The following is a 14506-nucleotide window of genomic DNA, read 5'->3' on the forward strand; positions in this document are numbered from 1 at the left end:
TATCTGATGTTGGTATGAGGATCTGAATGTCATCTGCATATATGTATACTTTAAGAACAAATCTCCTTACAGTGGTCATGAGGGGCATGAACTATACATTGAATAAGATGGGTAATAATGGTGAACTTTGTGATACATCCCCTTTCAGTGGTGACTGTGCATAGCAAGCTATTTCTCCAGTTCCCCTTAATCATTTGATGAGTTATTATTGTGTTTGTGGACCTTTAGGCCGAGGCAGGATTGGTACAACCTGCAGGGAGGAGGCATGCAGGTTCACACCATTGGGAAGCGGACCCAGATGAAGCAGAGGCCCAGCTGGAGCTTCATCTTTACCAGCCCTTGTTCCTCTCGGGTTGAGCTTTTGTATGCCGAGGCCAGCAGCATTTAGGTGGGGGCGTCTACTGTTCGCAAAGAGATTTGCTGAGATGGCTAGATCCGACTAGGTGATGGTCAGGCATATCCGGTGGCAGGCAGGGGCAGAGGCAGACAGCAGTGTAGCATATCCAGGGACAGGCAGTGGTTGGTGGCAAGTGGAGGTCAAGCATATCCAAACACAGGAATCCGAAGGGAATAGTGAGACAGATAGGCAGGGCAGGAAGGTGAGAAGCACAGGAGGCAAAGAACACTGAAGACAATACTGAACCTGAGGATGAGACACTGAAGACAAGAAGCTGAAGCAACACACTCTACACTAGACAGTGGGACCTGTTGCTGAGACATGTTGCAACTGGAGCTTTGCCTTTATATAGGGCTCTGCTGCTTACATCATCAAGAGAGGCCAAGGGGGATTATCCGCTATGGTCCCTTTAAATGCAGAGGAGAGATGCATGTGCATGCCTAAGAAGGATGAATGCACAGGGGCTTGTCGGCGACATCCCTTCCATGTGTGCCGGCGGCTTCTTGCCATGTATGTTGGCAAGATACTGCTGTGTTCAGGTTCATTGTGCCAGACTGGCCCTGAGGTGACAGCGGCCATCCATGGGGATAGCATGTGGACCACCAAGTGTAACAGTTTTTTCAAATGTTTTTAGAGTCCACACTGTAAAATTGTTTAAGGATTGTTGCATCTGCTTCTTCTATCTCTTATGTTGGGAAATTCTAAGATATATCCTTATTTTATTTTGTTGGTGCTTCCTCTGAGATATTGTGGTTGATATCTTTCATGTCTGGTTAAAGTTCTCTATCTAGTCTTTTTTAGATGTCAGATATTTTGTTATGGTAGAATTCAACAAATTGATCACAGTCTGGGGTGTTTAGGATGCATTACTGTGAAGTGGGTGGAAGTGTTTAAGATAATGACAATGTGAAATAGCTATTTGGAAGATTTTGTTTACTCCTTTATGACATTTGATTTGTCTCTAATTTTAACTTATTTAGAGCCTTCTCTATAATACTTAAAGGCTAGTGTCCATTTTGCTCTATCTTCTTCTTTTCTTCTTTTTTCTATCTTCCTTGTTTTCTGCAGGTCTTTTTCAGTTGGCTTATGTATTCTACGATGAAACAGAGAGTTTGGGATGAATGGTTTATTTTTCAGTGGTGCGACCTGGTCTAGTGCCATTGTATGAGGTATTAATGACCACTGAAAAGAATGGGGATCTTAGGGTGATCATATCTGATAATATCAAGACTACTGGTGGGATAAAGCAGTTATTAGGGCCTAACTAAGTAGGGAGACATAAATTACAGAAAAAGGGACTTCTTCCAGTGGCAAACTAAGCAATTGATTGGTTCTTCTAGGAACATTTCAAGTCTGGTGCTCAAACTTTCAATAATTTGGAGACCATCAATTTTTCCTAGGTTTTCAGGATTTGTTTTTGTAATATTGTTTATTTACTGACCATATGTTGAGGTTAAAGAAGTTTATGGAATGGTCTGATATATTAATGGGCTGGTTTCAAGTATGTGGATGGAACCAACTCTCCTTAGAGTTGGAGACAATTAGCAAGTCAATAATGTGTCTGGTACAATGGGTATATGAAATTCATTTGTTCTAACCCCAATGTGTTGTGGTTAGGAAACTAGGAACTGTGCTGTGCTTTGGGCCTTCAAAATGCCAATTTACATGTCCTAGTATCAGGATGTGTGGTGTATCTAGCACTAGCTTGGTCACTATGAGGTCCATATTCAGCTGCAATCTGGCTGAGCTAGTTAGCCGGATAAACATATCTCTTAGCTGAGATATTCAGCAGTGAGTCTGCAATGCTGAATATACATAGGGGGGGGATTTTCATACTCCGCGAATAGGCCTACTTTTGTTTGCGCTCCAGGCGCAAACAAAAGTACGCTGGATTTTAGTAGATACGCACGGAGCCGCGCGTATCTGCTAAAAACCTGGATCGGCGCGCGCAAGGCTATCGATTTTGTATAGCCGGCGCGCGCCGAGCCGCGCAGCCTACCCCCGTTCCCTCCGAGGCCGCTCTGAAATCGGAGCGGCCTCGGAGGGAACTTCCTTTTGCCCTCCCCTCACCTTCCCCTCCCTTCCCCTACCTAACCCACCCACCCGGCCCTGTCTAAGCCCCCCCCTTACCTTTGTTGGGGGATTTACGCCTCCCAGAGGGAGGCGTAAATCCCCGCGTGTCAGCGGGCCTCCTGCGCGCCGGGACGCGACCTGGGGGCGGGTCCGGAGGGCGCGGCCACGCCCCCAGGCCGCCCTGGGCCGTAGCCACGCCGCCGGGCCCGCCCCCGGAACGCTCCCGACACGCCCCGAAAACACCGCGCGGTTCGGGCCCGCCCCCCGACATGCCCCCTCCGAAAACCCCGGGACTTACGCGAGTCCCGGGGCTCTGCGCGCGCCGGTAGGCCTATGTAAAATAGGCTTACCGGCGCGCAGGGCCCTGCTCGCCTAAATCCGCCCGGTTTTGGGCGGATTTAGGCGAGCAGGGCTCTGAAAATCCGCCCCATAGCTATCTAAAAATTAGCCGGATAAGTTTATCAGGTTAACTTTAGGCCAGATCTCCAGTATGATCAGAGTTAACTGGAAATCAGAGTTAGCCGGATATCTTATCTGGCTAACTCAACTCCTCCCAGTAATGACCCTTCCCAGCCCACCGCTTAGCCAGCTAACTATTTAGCCAACAAGTAGATATCTACTATCCGGCTAAGTACCTCTGAAATATGGACCTCTATATTTTGGTCCTTAACTCTTGCTTTATATGATTTACGATAAAGATGCTGCATTACTTTAGTAGGTGTCCTTTAAAGTGCCCCAGCTTTTGAAGATGTAGCCTCTAGAGCTGGATACAGTATTCTAGATGAGTTCATACCAATGATTTGTACAGAAGTATTATTGCCTCCCTTTCTCTGTTAGTTATGACTTTCTGTGTAGTTAGACATTCCTCTGGCACTAAAAACTGCTTTCTCCCACTGGTATCCTTGAGATTATCAGATATCACCCCAAGAACCCTATTCTTTTTGGTGGTCATTAATACTTCACCAGACATTATATTGCATTTTTGGATTTCTTTACCCAAAATGAATGATTGCATTTTTTGTAGTTAGGAGTAGATATACTAAAATGTGAATATGTTTTTAAGTTATTTCTGGCAACTTACCCAAATTATCATGCCAAAGAATTGGCCAGTTTTGTTCTTTGAACTAAGCTATTAAATATGCAAAACTATTGCATGGTATTTTTGCCATCTTACTGCACAGTAATAAAGCAATGGCACAATACCTCTTCCTTGGGAGATTAAAAAATCATGCTATATTTTGACCTACAATCAATATAATATATCAAAGGTATATATTCTAGGTATAATGTACATATCATAAATAATGATGGAGTCTAGCTACAACATATTTTATTATATTCAACCACAATATATTTATATACATAGAAAACGTACATAAAATTATACATTCACAATATTTCCAAAAAACATTTTTTAAAACATATAGAAACAGAAAAGGATGGCAGAAAAGGACCAAATGTTCCATCCAGTCTGCCCAGCAAGATTATGGTAGCATCTGCTGTGCCATAGATGTCACCCCCTTACTTAGTTTCCCAAATTGTCAAGGTCAGGGCCCTTGGTTGCTGTCTGAGTTCAATTCCCTGTTTCCTCTTGCCGTTGAAGCAGAGAGCAGTGTTGGAGTTGCATCAAAAGTATCAAGCTTATTGATTAAGGGTAGTAACAGCCACATCAGCATGTTACCCCATGCTTATTTGTTTCCAACAATTGACCTTTTTTTTTACTGAATAATCAGTTTCTTCAGGGGACATTATCACACTTTGCAATAAATCATATTCCCCACATACACAATACTTCCTTTTAAATATTATACAAAAATCTCCTCAATATAATTTTAACTCAAAATGAATTATATGGCGCTGTTAAGGAATTTGTGCAGTTGAAAATCAAAGATGTAGATTCACAGTGATCCACATCTATAATCAAAAGCAAAAATCAATAAAAATCTAATTACTCACAATGTATCTCTATAAACATTGTACAAATTATATAATATTACTCACATTCTTGATAAATCTCAATATATACAGTATATATATATATATTTCCCACCAACCTCCTGTAATATAAACAATATATATAATAATCATATAGTCTAATATTCAAAAATACAAAAAGTAATTCACTGTGATACATCAAGTTCTAAAGCGAAACTATCCCATAATGGGGGCCTGTGTGCAAACGCCGTGCAAGCGTAGTAAGTTCCTCCTCCTTCCTTCCCTGGCCATAAGAAGCCAAGGAGAAGTACCACCCTGCTTAACATCGAAGGATCATATGTCCAACAATCCACCAATGGCATTCATTTCACATATGTAACTTATTTTGTAAAACCCTAGTAGGTTGATATTCAGCTGTGGAGTGGCTAGTTAAGGGGGTCATTTTTTTAAAGCTAGCGCACGCGAAAAGGGATGCCCCTTTCACAGGCCAGCCCCCCCCTTCAACCCCCGCCCCCTGCACCGCGAGATTCATGATGCCACAGTGTTTTAGAAAATATAGGCCTAAGTTAGCCAGATATAGCTATCCAGATAACTTAGGGGTTTATTTTCTAACCCTATTGCGTGCGATAGCTAGATCAGGGTGGAGTCAGGGCGGCATTGGCACCAGGAGGAGTCAGGGCGGCGTCGGGGTATGCGCCATGGAAACTTCACTGGTGACGAAAAGGTAAGACCTCTTATCGCCGCCAGTAGCGTGCCCAATAGCACCACCTTTCATGGTGGTGCTATTGAGTGCGAAAGCCGGCACGATAACACCTCGATGGTGCAATTGCTGCCGGCTTTCGCAGGCCCACTCCCTGCTTCGCCACCCCCCCCCCCCCCCCCCCCGCGTTACCGTGCGATTCAGAGAGGTGCGCGAAGATAGAAAATCCAGCCCTTAATGGGATATTCAGTGGCGTGGCAAACAAAATGGCCCAGCAACCTATATACATACTTTAAAGAGGGATAATCAAAATATGTGATCATTAATGGGCAAATAGAGCATGACCCACATGTAAATTGACCACATATTTTCAATATAAGGTTAGCACCTTCAAAATTACTTGATTACATAAAGATCCACTGAAACTCTCCTGTTAGCTTCTTTTGATACTTTATTCTGAGCTTTTGACTCCTATACAGATCATATTATAATTTTTCTGGACATTTCTATGGCCTTTGACATGATTGACCATCAGATTATTATTTTCGGGCTTGAATCCATAGGTATCTCAAACACAGTTTTACAGTGGTTCTCTTCTTTCCTTACAGGACGTACTCAACAAGTTAACATTGACAATCATTCCTCTGATCCATATACAATTTCTTCAGGTGTCCCTCAGGGCTCATCACTGTCCCCCATCCTCTTTAATATCTATCTATTACCACTCTGTCGTATTCTTTTTCTCTAAACTTACAGTTTAAAATCTATACTGATGATTTACAGTTCATGGTTCCATATAATACATCCTGGTCAGCTACTCTCTCCTTGGTTTCCTTATATTTAAAGACTATTAACTCATGGCTTTCACACAACTGCTTAAAATTAAATCCATCTAAAACAGAAATCGTCCATCTCACTTCCATTTCAGAATCTTCTATTGGTCCCCCTTCTCATTTTCTGTTTAATGGTACATCTATTCCTATCTCTAGTTGTGCAAAAAATCTAGGCGTAATTATTAATACAGATTTATCCATGAAGCAACATATTTCATCAGTGACAAGAAATTCCTTCTACAAACTACAACTTCTAATATGCCTTTGACCGCTATTCTTTCTCCGTGATTTTTGTACAGTTCTTCAATCTCTTATTTACTTGGGTCTTGATTACTGTAATTCCCTCTATTTAGGTCTTCCCGATAATACCATCCATTCATTACAACTAGTTCAGAATGCCGCAGCACGTATCTTATCAGGTACTTCCATCAGAAATCACATCACTCCGATTCTACAGGCTTATCATTGGTTACCAATTAAATTTAGAATACAATATAAAATCCTTACCATTATCCACGCCCTCATCTATAACTCCTCTTCTACTTGGCTCTGCTCTTTACTTCGTATTTACAAACCCACAAGACATTTGAGATCCCTAACAAAAAACCTTTTGGACATCCCTTCACTTCGACTAGCAAGATTAGACATTACAAGGAAAAGGGCTTTCTCAGTAGCAGATCCTTCCCTCTGGAATGCATTACCTGATTCACTGCAATTACTATCCAACCCAATACACCTCAAAAAATCCTTAAAAACATACTTGTTTCAGATTACTTTCAAAATTAAATCAATCAAACACTAACTACTTCACATCAATAATTTCAATCCTAAAAGTTTCCCTTCCCATTAGCTTTATATACAGTTGGAAATTACCCCGTTTCCCCAAATTCCCCTTTCCCATACATATGCACTGGCTACAAGGCACCTGATTTTTGAATTTGATATGTTTGATTTAATTAGATTTTGATAATTTATTAGCCTTTATTTACTATTATGAGATTTATGTGATTTTTAAACTATTTTTTTATGATTTCTATATTTATGTTTTGACTAAACTTTGTAAAAGCAGTATAGAAACACTTTTAAATAAAATAAATAAATAAATAAATAAATCTATTCTCTTTTAAGGCAAAAATAAGTGATTCACTAAACTATTGATCCCCTCTTAATATTAACCAATGTCTCTGTACAATAGATCTAATACCTATTGAATATCTGAGAAGGGCATAACGCATACTGTTGTGCCCATCAGTTGCAGACGGCTGCGCGCTCTATTGCTCACCTTTTTCTGCCTGACTCAGTTCATTTCGGGAAGATGGCTGCCTCTGCTTCTCTTCACCGTACCCTCCGGCGTCCCAGGTCTGACATGGGCGATTGCGTTCGCCATCTTTCTCCAGTAGTCACCTAGGGCATGCGCGTGCAGCCCCGTCCTTTTCGTGCATCATGGCGGGAACCTCGGGGGCGTCCCCACCACATGACGTCACTAGCTCTGGTATTTAATCTCCGCTCACCATTCCTTCTACGAGTTAGCAAGGAATCCTCCATGCTGATCTCTCCATGTTACCAGATGCTCCTGCTCTGTGTACTCTGTGTACTCTCGCTCCAGGATGACTTAGGTACCCGCTCCACAGGGGCCTTGCCTCGCTCCTCCTTACCCTCCGGGGTTACCTCCTACCAACTAAGACGCCTAAGGTACCCTCTCCTCGGGGGCCTTGCCGTGCTCCTACCTACCCTTCGGGGTTACCTACTCAATACCAGGGCGCCTTCGGTACCCACTCCTCGGGGGCCTTGTTTGTCTGGGATCTCCGCTCTTCAGGGGTTCCTTTCTACTACAACTACCAGCATCAGAGTGAGTACTGCCACTCCTGTTCTGTCTCTGCATTGTCTCATCTCTCTCTCCATAGATCCTTGGCCTACCCCGCACCGCGGACCCCTACTGGATCTATTGGATTATTCATCTAAGCTTGGGTTCTCGGCCTACCCCACTTTGCGGACCCCTACCAGACCCAGCTGCCTCTTGGGACCTGGTGAAACTGTGGAACTGCCTTTTCCACCCTGCAACCTACTGATGGAACATTACCATCTGGTCCCTCTTCTCCTGGCTGGAGTCATCACCCATTCCTCGGATTATCATCTGTGTTGCTGTTCAATAAAGCTAATTATCTGGGTCCATCTCTGCCTTGAGCTAGCCTATCACTGCAAATCCCCACAGGGCCCCGCCCTTTGGGAGGTGCCATCTCTTACAGCGACCAAGGGCCCACGCTTCAATGTCCAAAACACAACACATACAAAGTGGGATAAAAGTGTTTTCTGTCTGGTTAATAATACATTCTCCAAATTGCATAAATCACCCTTTTGTATGCTTGATTGATAACTATTGAGAAAATATAATTGATTGATGTTTGCCAATTTAGTAAACTGTGGAGGAATGTAGTGCCATATAAACTGTCCAAACAGAATATTGTTTTTCAGACCCTTCCAGTGAAAGTTTGACAAATGTAGATGTGAGTTTCTATCCGTACTATTCCTAAAAATAGAAGTAGATAACTGACCAACACATTTCCAAATCTTAAAAATATCTGGCACTGATGAAATTGAGGGTCAAACTTCAAATTAATGTTTAACTGTATTTATCCAGTCCACAAATTGTTTGAGTCTATCAATAGTGCCTGACCATATACAAAATATATCGGCTATGAACCTTTTCCAGACAACAATCTATTCCCAGTATATATGTAATGGAATTCAAAAAAATCCACATAAAGGCATACCACCAATGGGAACATAGAGGATCCCATTGGAATACGTTTAACCTGATGATACAACTTTGTGTCAACGTGAAGGACCATAGATACTAGGCATCCTAAAAATTGTCTGTGTTGGGGAAACATTTTCTCTTGATCCAAAACATTTTCAATAATATCTAATGCAGCATTCTGCAGTATATTATTTTATAAAGCAGTGATATCTGCTGACACCAGCACCAGTCAGACTTTACATTAGTGTTCAATTTAAGGTCAGAAGGAACCCAATTATTAGTGGTTCCCCCAGTCAAACAGTATAAGAAGATTTTGACTAGAAGGCATTTGTTTTCTTACTTAGCTCCTGTTATGACTTGTAAGGATGTGACCTGGGCCGAGGTGAGAGGTGTCTCCTCCCACAGGGAGGAGCCCTGTGAGCCTCACCATCTATAGGCGCTGTCTCATTGGTATCAGACACAGCTGTGGAATAGAGCCTTTATTAAGAGAGAAGAAAGGCACAGCCCGCGGAGTGGGAGGTGCAGTAAAGTACAGTTCTGAGCATAAGGATATCCCAAGGGTGATACCTCCGATGTGAAGATCCGGTAGTGGCCCACAGAGCGGGGTACACAAGGAAGTCTCTTAGTAGTATAGGAATACCTCAGATGAGCTGATCCAATAGTGGTCCATGGAGAGGGGTACGCCGGAGAGGTGTCTCAATGGTGATAATGAGATGGTAGTCCAAGGTGCAGGAACCCCGAAGAGTTGCTTCAGTGTTTACTGACGAGGATGTTGAGGAGATACCCATTCTGGAGACGGTTTTCAAGGGTGATGATTCAGATGAACTGAACCAAATCTCAGTGAACCTGGAAGATGTGGTAGGCCAGATTGACAAACTGAAGAGTAGAAAATCAGCTGGACCCCAAGGTTCTGAAAGAACTCAAAAATGAAATTTCAAACCTATTACATTTAGGGGTCAATTTTAAAAACCGCTTGCATGCGTCAATGTTATAATATTCAATTCCCACGCACACATGTGCACCCAATTTTAATATCGGCACGCGCATGTGCGGGCAGGTTTTAACTCGCACGTGTTGGGGGGGGGGGATTTTGTAAAGCACATATGGAGACGTGATCAGGCCTTTGCCCAATTCCATCCCAGTCTGTTCCAATTAAGAAGCGGACTGGGAGAGAACTTACCTACTCTTTCTCCCTTTTTCCCCCTCTCCTCCCTGACCCCTAAACTAACCCTATCTATCCCCAATTTTTTGTTTACTTACTTACAGCTCCTTCGGAACAGAAATAACTTCTGCGTGCCGGCCGGCTGGTTGACAGCATGCACCTCCCCAGGACAGCTTCTAATTGTGCTGTCCCGGCCGGCCCACGCCCCACTCCCGAGCCTGCCCATACCCTTCCCCTGGCCTGCCCCTTTTTGATCTGCTGGCACTTCTGTGCATACTGGCAGACATGCGCATGGCCAGACTGTTTTTAAAATGCACTTGGTGCGCACTTAGCCCAGCCACTCACGTATCTGTCGGGATTTGTGTGTGCCGGCGTTTGAAAATTTGGCATTAATTTGTAACTTATCATTAAAATCATCCATTGTACTTGAAGACTGGAAGGTGGCTAATGTAACCCCAATATTTAAAAAGGGCTCCAGGGATGATCCAGGAAGCTGACTTCAGTGCCGGGAAAAATCATGGAAACTATTATAAAGAATAAAATCACAAAACATTTAGATAGACATGGTTTAATGGGACTCAGCCAGCATGTACTCTATAAATATGCACTTTACAAATGTCACCTATATATTGCTCACAATTATGTCACCTTGATACCATTATAATATGCTACCTTTGTTCCCTACTTATCGCCTTTACCTCGCTTAAATCTCTTACCTTATCTTCCTTCCTCCCACCCCCACCCCATTTCCACCTCCCCCGCCTTACCCCCTTCAATTATTTCAGCCCCTCTCTAGCCAGCAGCCAGTTATATTTTATATTATATATTATATGTTTTTTGTGTTTTTATGTTTATGTTTAGGTTATATGCTATACCAATTGTTACAAGATATGCAAATCAATACTTTACATTGCTATTTTACTTAGTGCTCACCTCTATCTTCTAGGCCTTTCCTGTTCTTCCCTTAACCAAGTTCTTGTAACTCCCTGTTCAATGTAACTTACCTTTTCCATCTAATGTTATAATACACCAATTCTATGTGAACCGATATGATATGCTCCATGAATGTCGGTATAAAAAAGAGTTAAATAATTAAATGTTTTTACCCAAGGGAAGTCTTGACTCACAAATCAGAAGAAAAATGGTTTTCCGGTTGAAACGCTGAGCTTTTGTAAGCTTTTGTTATGTTCGTGAGAACCTTGATATTGACTTCTGTCCAGTTGAATTTCCCTGTGAGTCAAGTGCAGGCATCGGTATTGACTTTGTTGCTCATTGGAAAAGTTCACCTGCTGTATGAAGATTAATCATCTGCAAGAATTGAAATAGCCCCTGAAGCAGCTCATAGAGCGAAACTCGGCCTGAGTCGGGCTTTTATCATATCTTGTGCTCAATAAAGAGCTCAATAAAGAACTCCTTGGTGTTTATTGATCCTTTTTTCTTCTGGTTGCTACTGCTACAATGGATCAATTTCCGGTTTGTTTTTTTGACTCACAAATCTACATTTTTCTGAAGGAGTGAATAAACATGGACAAAGATGAACTGGTAGAAGGGGCTTCTAAAATAACTAAAATGTCATGGGGATAGGAGGCAATGCCCTTTTGTGGATTGCAAACTGGTTAAAAGACAGGAAACAGAGGATAGGATTAAAAGGTCAGTTTTCACAGTGGAAAAAGGTAAACAGTAAAGTGTCTCAGGGTTCTGTACTTGGACCAGTGCTTTTTAAATGACCTGGAAATGGGTATGACTAATGAGCTGATCAAATTTGCGGAAGACACAAAATTATGCAGAGTAGTTAAATCTCAAGCATATTGTGATAAATTGCAGGAGGACCTTGTGAGACTGGAAGATTGGGCTTCCAAATGGCAGATGAAATTTAATGTGGGCAAGTGCAAGGTTATGCATATAGGGAAAAATAACCCTTGCTGTAGTTACACAACGTTAGGTTCTCTCTTAAGAGTTATCATCCAGTAAAGAGCTCTAGAAGTCATAGTGATGGATATTGCTGGCTCAGTGTGCTGTGGCATCAAAAAAGCAAGCAAAATGTTAGGAATTATTAGGAATGGAATGGCAAATAAAACAGTAGGTGTCATAATACCTCTGAATCGCTCCATGGGGAGACCACACCTTGAATACTGTGTGCAAGTCCGGTCGCCACATCTCAAAAAAAATATTGTAGCATTGGATAAAGTGCAGAGAAGGGTGACCAAAATGATAAGGGGCATGGAATGGCTCCCCTATGAGGAAAGACTAAAGAATTAAGGCTGTTCAATTTGGAGAAGAGACGACTGAGGGGGGATTGATAGAGGTCTACAAAATCATGAAAGGATTTGAACAGGTTAATGTAAATCAGTTATTTACTCTCTCAGATACTAGAAGGACCAGGGAGCACTCCATGAGGTTAGCAAGTAGCTCATTTAAAACAAATCAAAGAAAATTCTTTTTCATGCAGATCATAGTTAATCTCTGGAATTCATTGCCAGAGGATATGGTTATGGCAGTTAGTGTAACTGGGTTTAAAAAAGGTTTGGATAAGTTTCTAGAGGAAAAATAAAAAAACTGCTATTAATCAATAAGGAATAGTAGCTTGAGATCTATTTAATGTTTGTGTAATTGTGACTTTGATTGGCCACTGTTGGAAACAGGCTGCCTAGCTTGATGGATCATTGATCTGACCCAGTATGGCATATCTTATGTTCTTATGTTCCTATCTGTCGACAACAGAGGATAAAAATTACAGTCTACTAATTGACAAAGAGCTTCCCTAATATACTGGTACCATCCATGATCACAATACCCCCACCCTTATTGGCAGGCTTAATAACCAACAATGAATCACACTTCAAATTCCTAATAGCTATTTGCTACCTCTTTGTTAAATATTTCTTGATCATGCTCCAGACTGCTCCAGTATAGACAAATCTCACAATTTAAGATTGTAAAAACCTATAATAAATGGATCCAAAGGATCAGAGGTGATCACTTCAATTTTCTAATAAATTCAGAGTGTGATACAATATCACGTCCTGAAAAATGTTTAGCAATCCGCAACCGATGAAAAAATGTAAACAATTTTATGTGGGTATTAAACAGATCATATGTCGCAGAGGGAATAAATGTCAATTCTTTATTTAAAATGTCAATCCTTTATTAAACTTTTTTTGGTATACATGTTTGAATAAACAATTGAAAGAAATATATTAAACTAATTGTCAACCCAGTATGGGAGACTAGGAAAGTTGAATTTACATGTATAAAGAGTATGGTGAAAGTATTTCATAAGAGGTGATTCCAAGTGGAGTTTGTTTGGTACAACAATTGATAAATCCCTCTAGTCATTGTAATTAAAGTGCACACGCATTTTGGAATCCTTTATTTAAAACATTTTTCTCATCCATAATTTATGTTCATGTATGTATGTTTTTATGTAAGTTTTGTATGTATACATATTATGGTTTAATATAATAAAATATGTTATAGCTAAGTACCTTCATTTTTTATGCATTTTGATTTGCAACATATCATTAAAAAAATCACCCATCAAGAAAAGTATAAAAACCACTCAGACACTCACTGTCAGTGCTGCAAAGAGGATGTGGAATGTTATTGGAGGGAGGAGAAGAAGAGTAATTTGAACCCTTCATGATGTTCCACATTTTGCAAAAAAAAAAATAGTAAACAAACTCAAAAGATCTTTTCCTATTAAGGGTTTGCGTCATCAAGATCATTTCTATAGATACAAAATGGGAAAAAGGTCTAATGAATCAGTCCCTAACTTATTGCCCTGTTGCCAACAGGCTATATAGCTTCTTCAATTAGGTTTCTTAAAGGGCATTTTTTAATTGATGAAATGTTTACTAGTATTATGTTCATGAGCATTCAGTAATGTTAAATGGTTTCTCTTGACCAGCAGCACATAATGATTGTTCAGCGTCAGCTGTCAGTGCTGGAGGAAGAACTGGAAGAATTCCGGCTCGCTCTGAAGCAATACGTGGAATCTGTCTCGTCTCAGACGGAGTGTTTACAGTATGTACCAGAGCAGCTATGTATGACAAAAACTGCCCCATTCAGTTTCATTTCTTTAGGCCTCAAACACATCTTTGGCTGTGATGGCCATCTGTTGCAGAGACACTAAGGAGAAGCACTGGGGAAAATAAGTTTAAAAAAAAAATGTTAAAAAGTACAACATGCCTTTCAAGAAAAACTTGAGAAACAAAATATTTTGAAAGAACGTTTCAGTTTTTCAGGAGCTTGCCATTTTACATATTGGGCATGTCCTACAAATGTTTTTCCCAGTTTCCCCCCATTTTGTCCCTTGTGAAGCCTGTTTTGGAAATGAACCTGTCCTTGAACATTCCAGCAGGTATTACTGAAAGTGCAAGCAAACCACACACCCCTCAGTACACTGCTAGTTGCATGGGAATTAACAGGTATTTCCTCCATGACATTTGCAGTCTAGCCTAAGGCAAACATAGTGAGGTCAATTTTCAAAGCAATTGACATGGGTAGAAAATGATTTACCCACATTAATCAGCCGCATGAAAACTTACTTTGTTCCACCACGTGCACACTTTTAACCACATTGACAGGAGACTCTCCCAGCAGAGTCTTTAGGTCAGAGGAGGAAAAGTATGTACACAGAGTGCATATT

At 41.2% G+C, this 14506-nt stretch overlaps 1 protein-coding gene across 2 annotated transcripts in view; it reads left to right on the forward strand.

The window, feature by feature from the left end:
• The window catches only part of NECAB1 (N-terminal EF-hand calcium binding protein 1), a 555658-nt gene that overhangs the window by 468302 nt on the left and 72850 nt on the right, over positions 1-14506 (forward strand). Inside the window, exon 10 of one of the 2 annotated variants that reach the window (XM_029591633.1) lies at positions 13766-13881. In XM_029591633.1, coding sequence (XP_029447493.1) covers positions 13766-13881 — 116 coding nt within the window. The remainder of the gene's footprint in view (positions 1-13765; positions 13882-14506) is intronic. The other variant, XM_029591634.1, reaches the window with a different exon arrangement.

Source organism: Rhinatrema bivittatum, chromosome 2, assembly GCF_901001135.1.
Source record: "Rhinatrema bivittatum chromosome 2, aRhiBiv1.1, whole genome shotgun sequence".
Taxonomy (NCBI): domain Eukaryota; kingdom Metazoa; phylum Chordata; class Amphibia; order Gymnophiona; family Rhinatrematidae; genus Rhinatrema; species Rhinatrema bivittatum.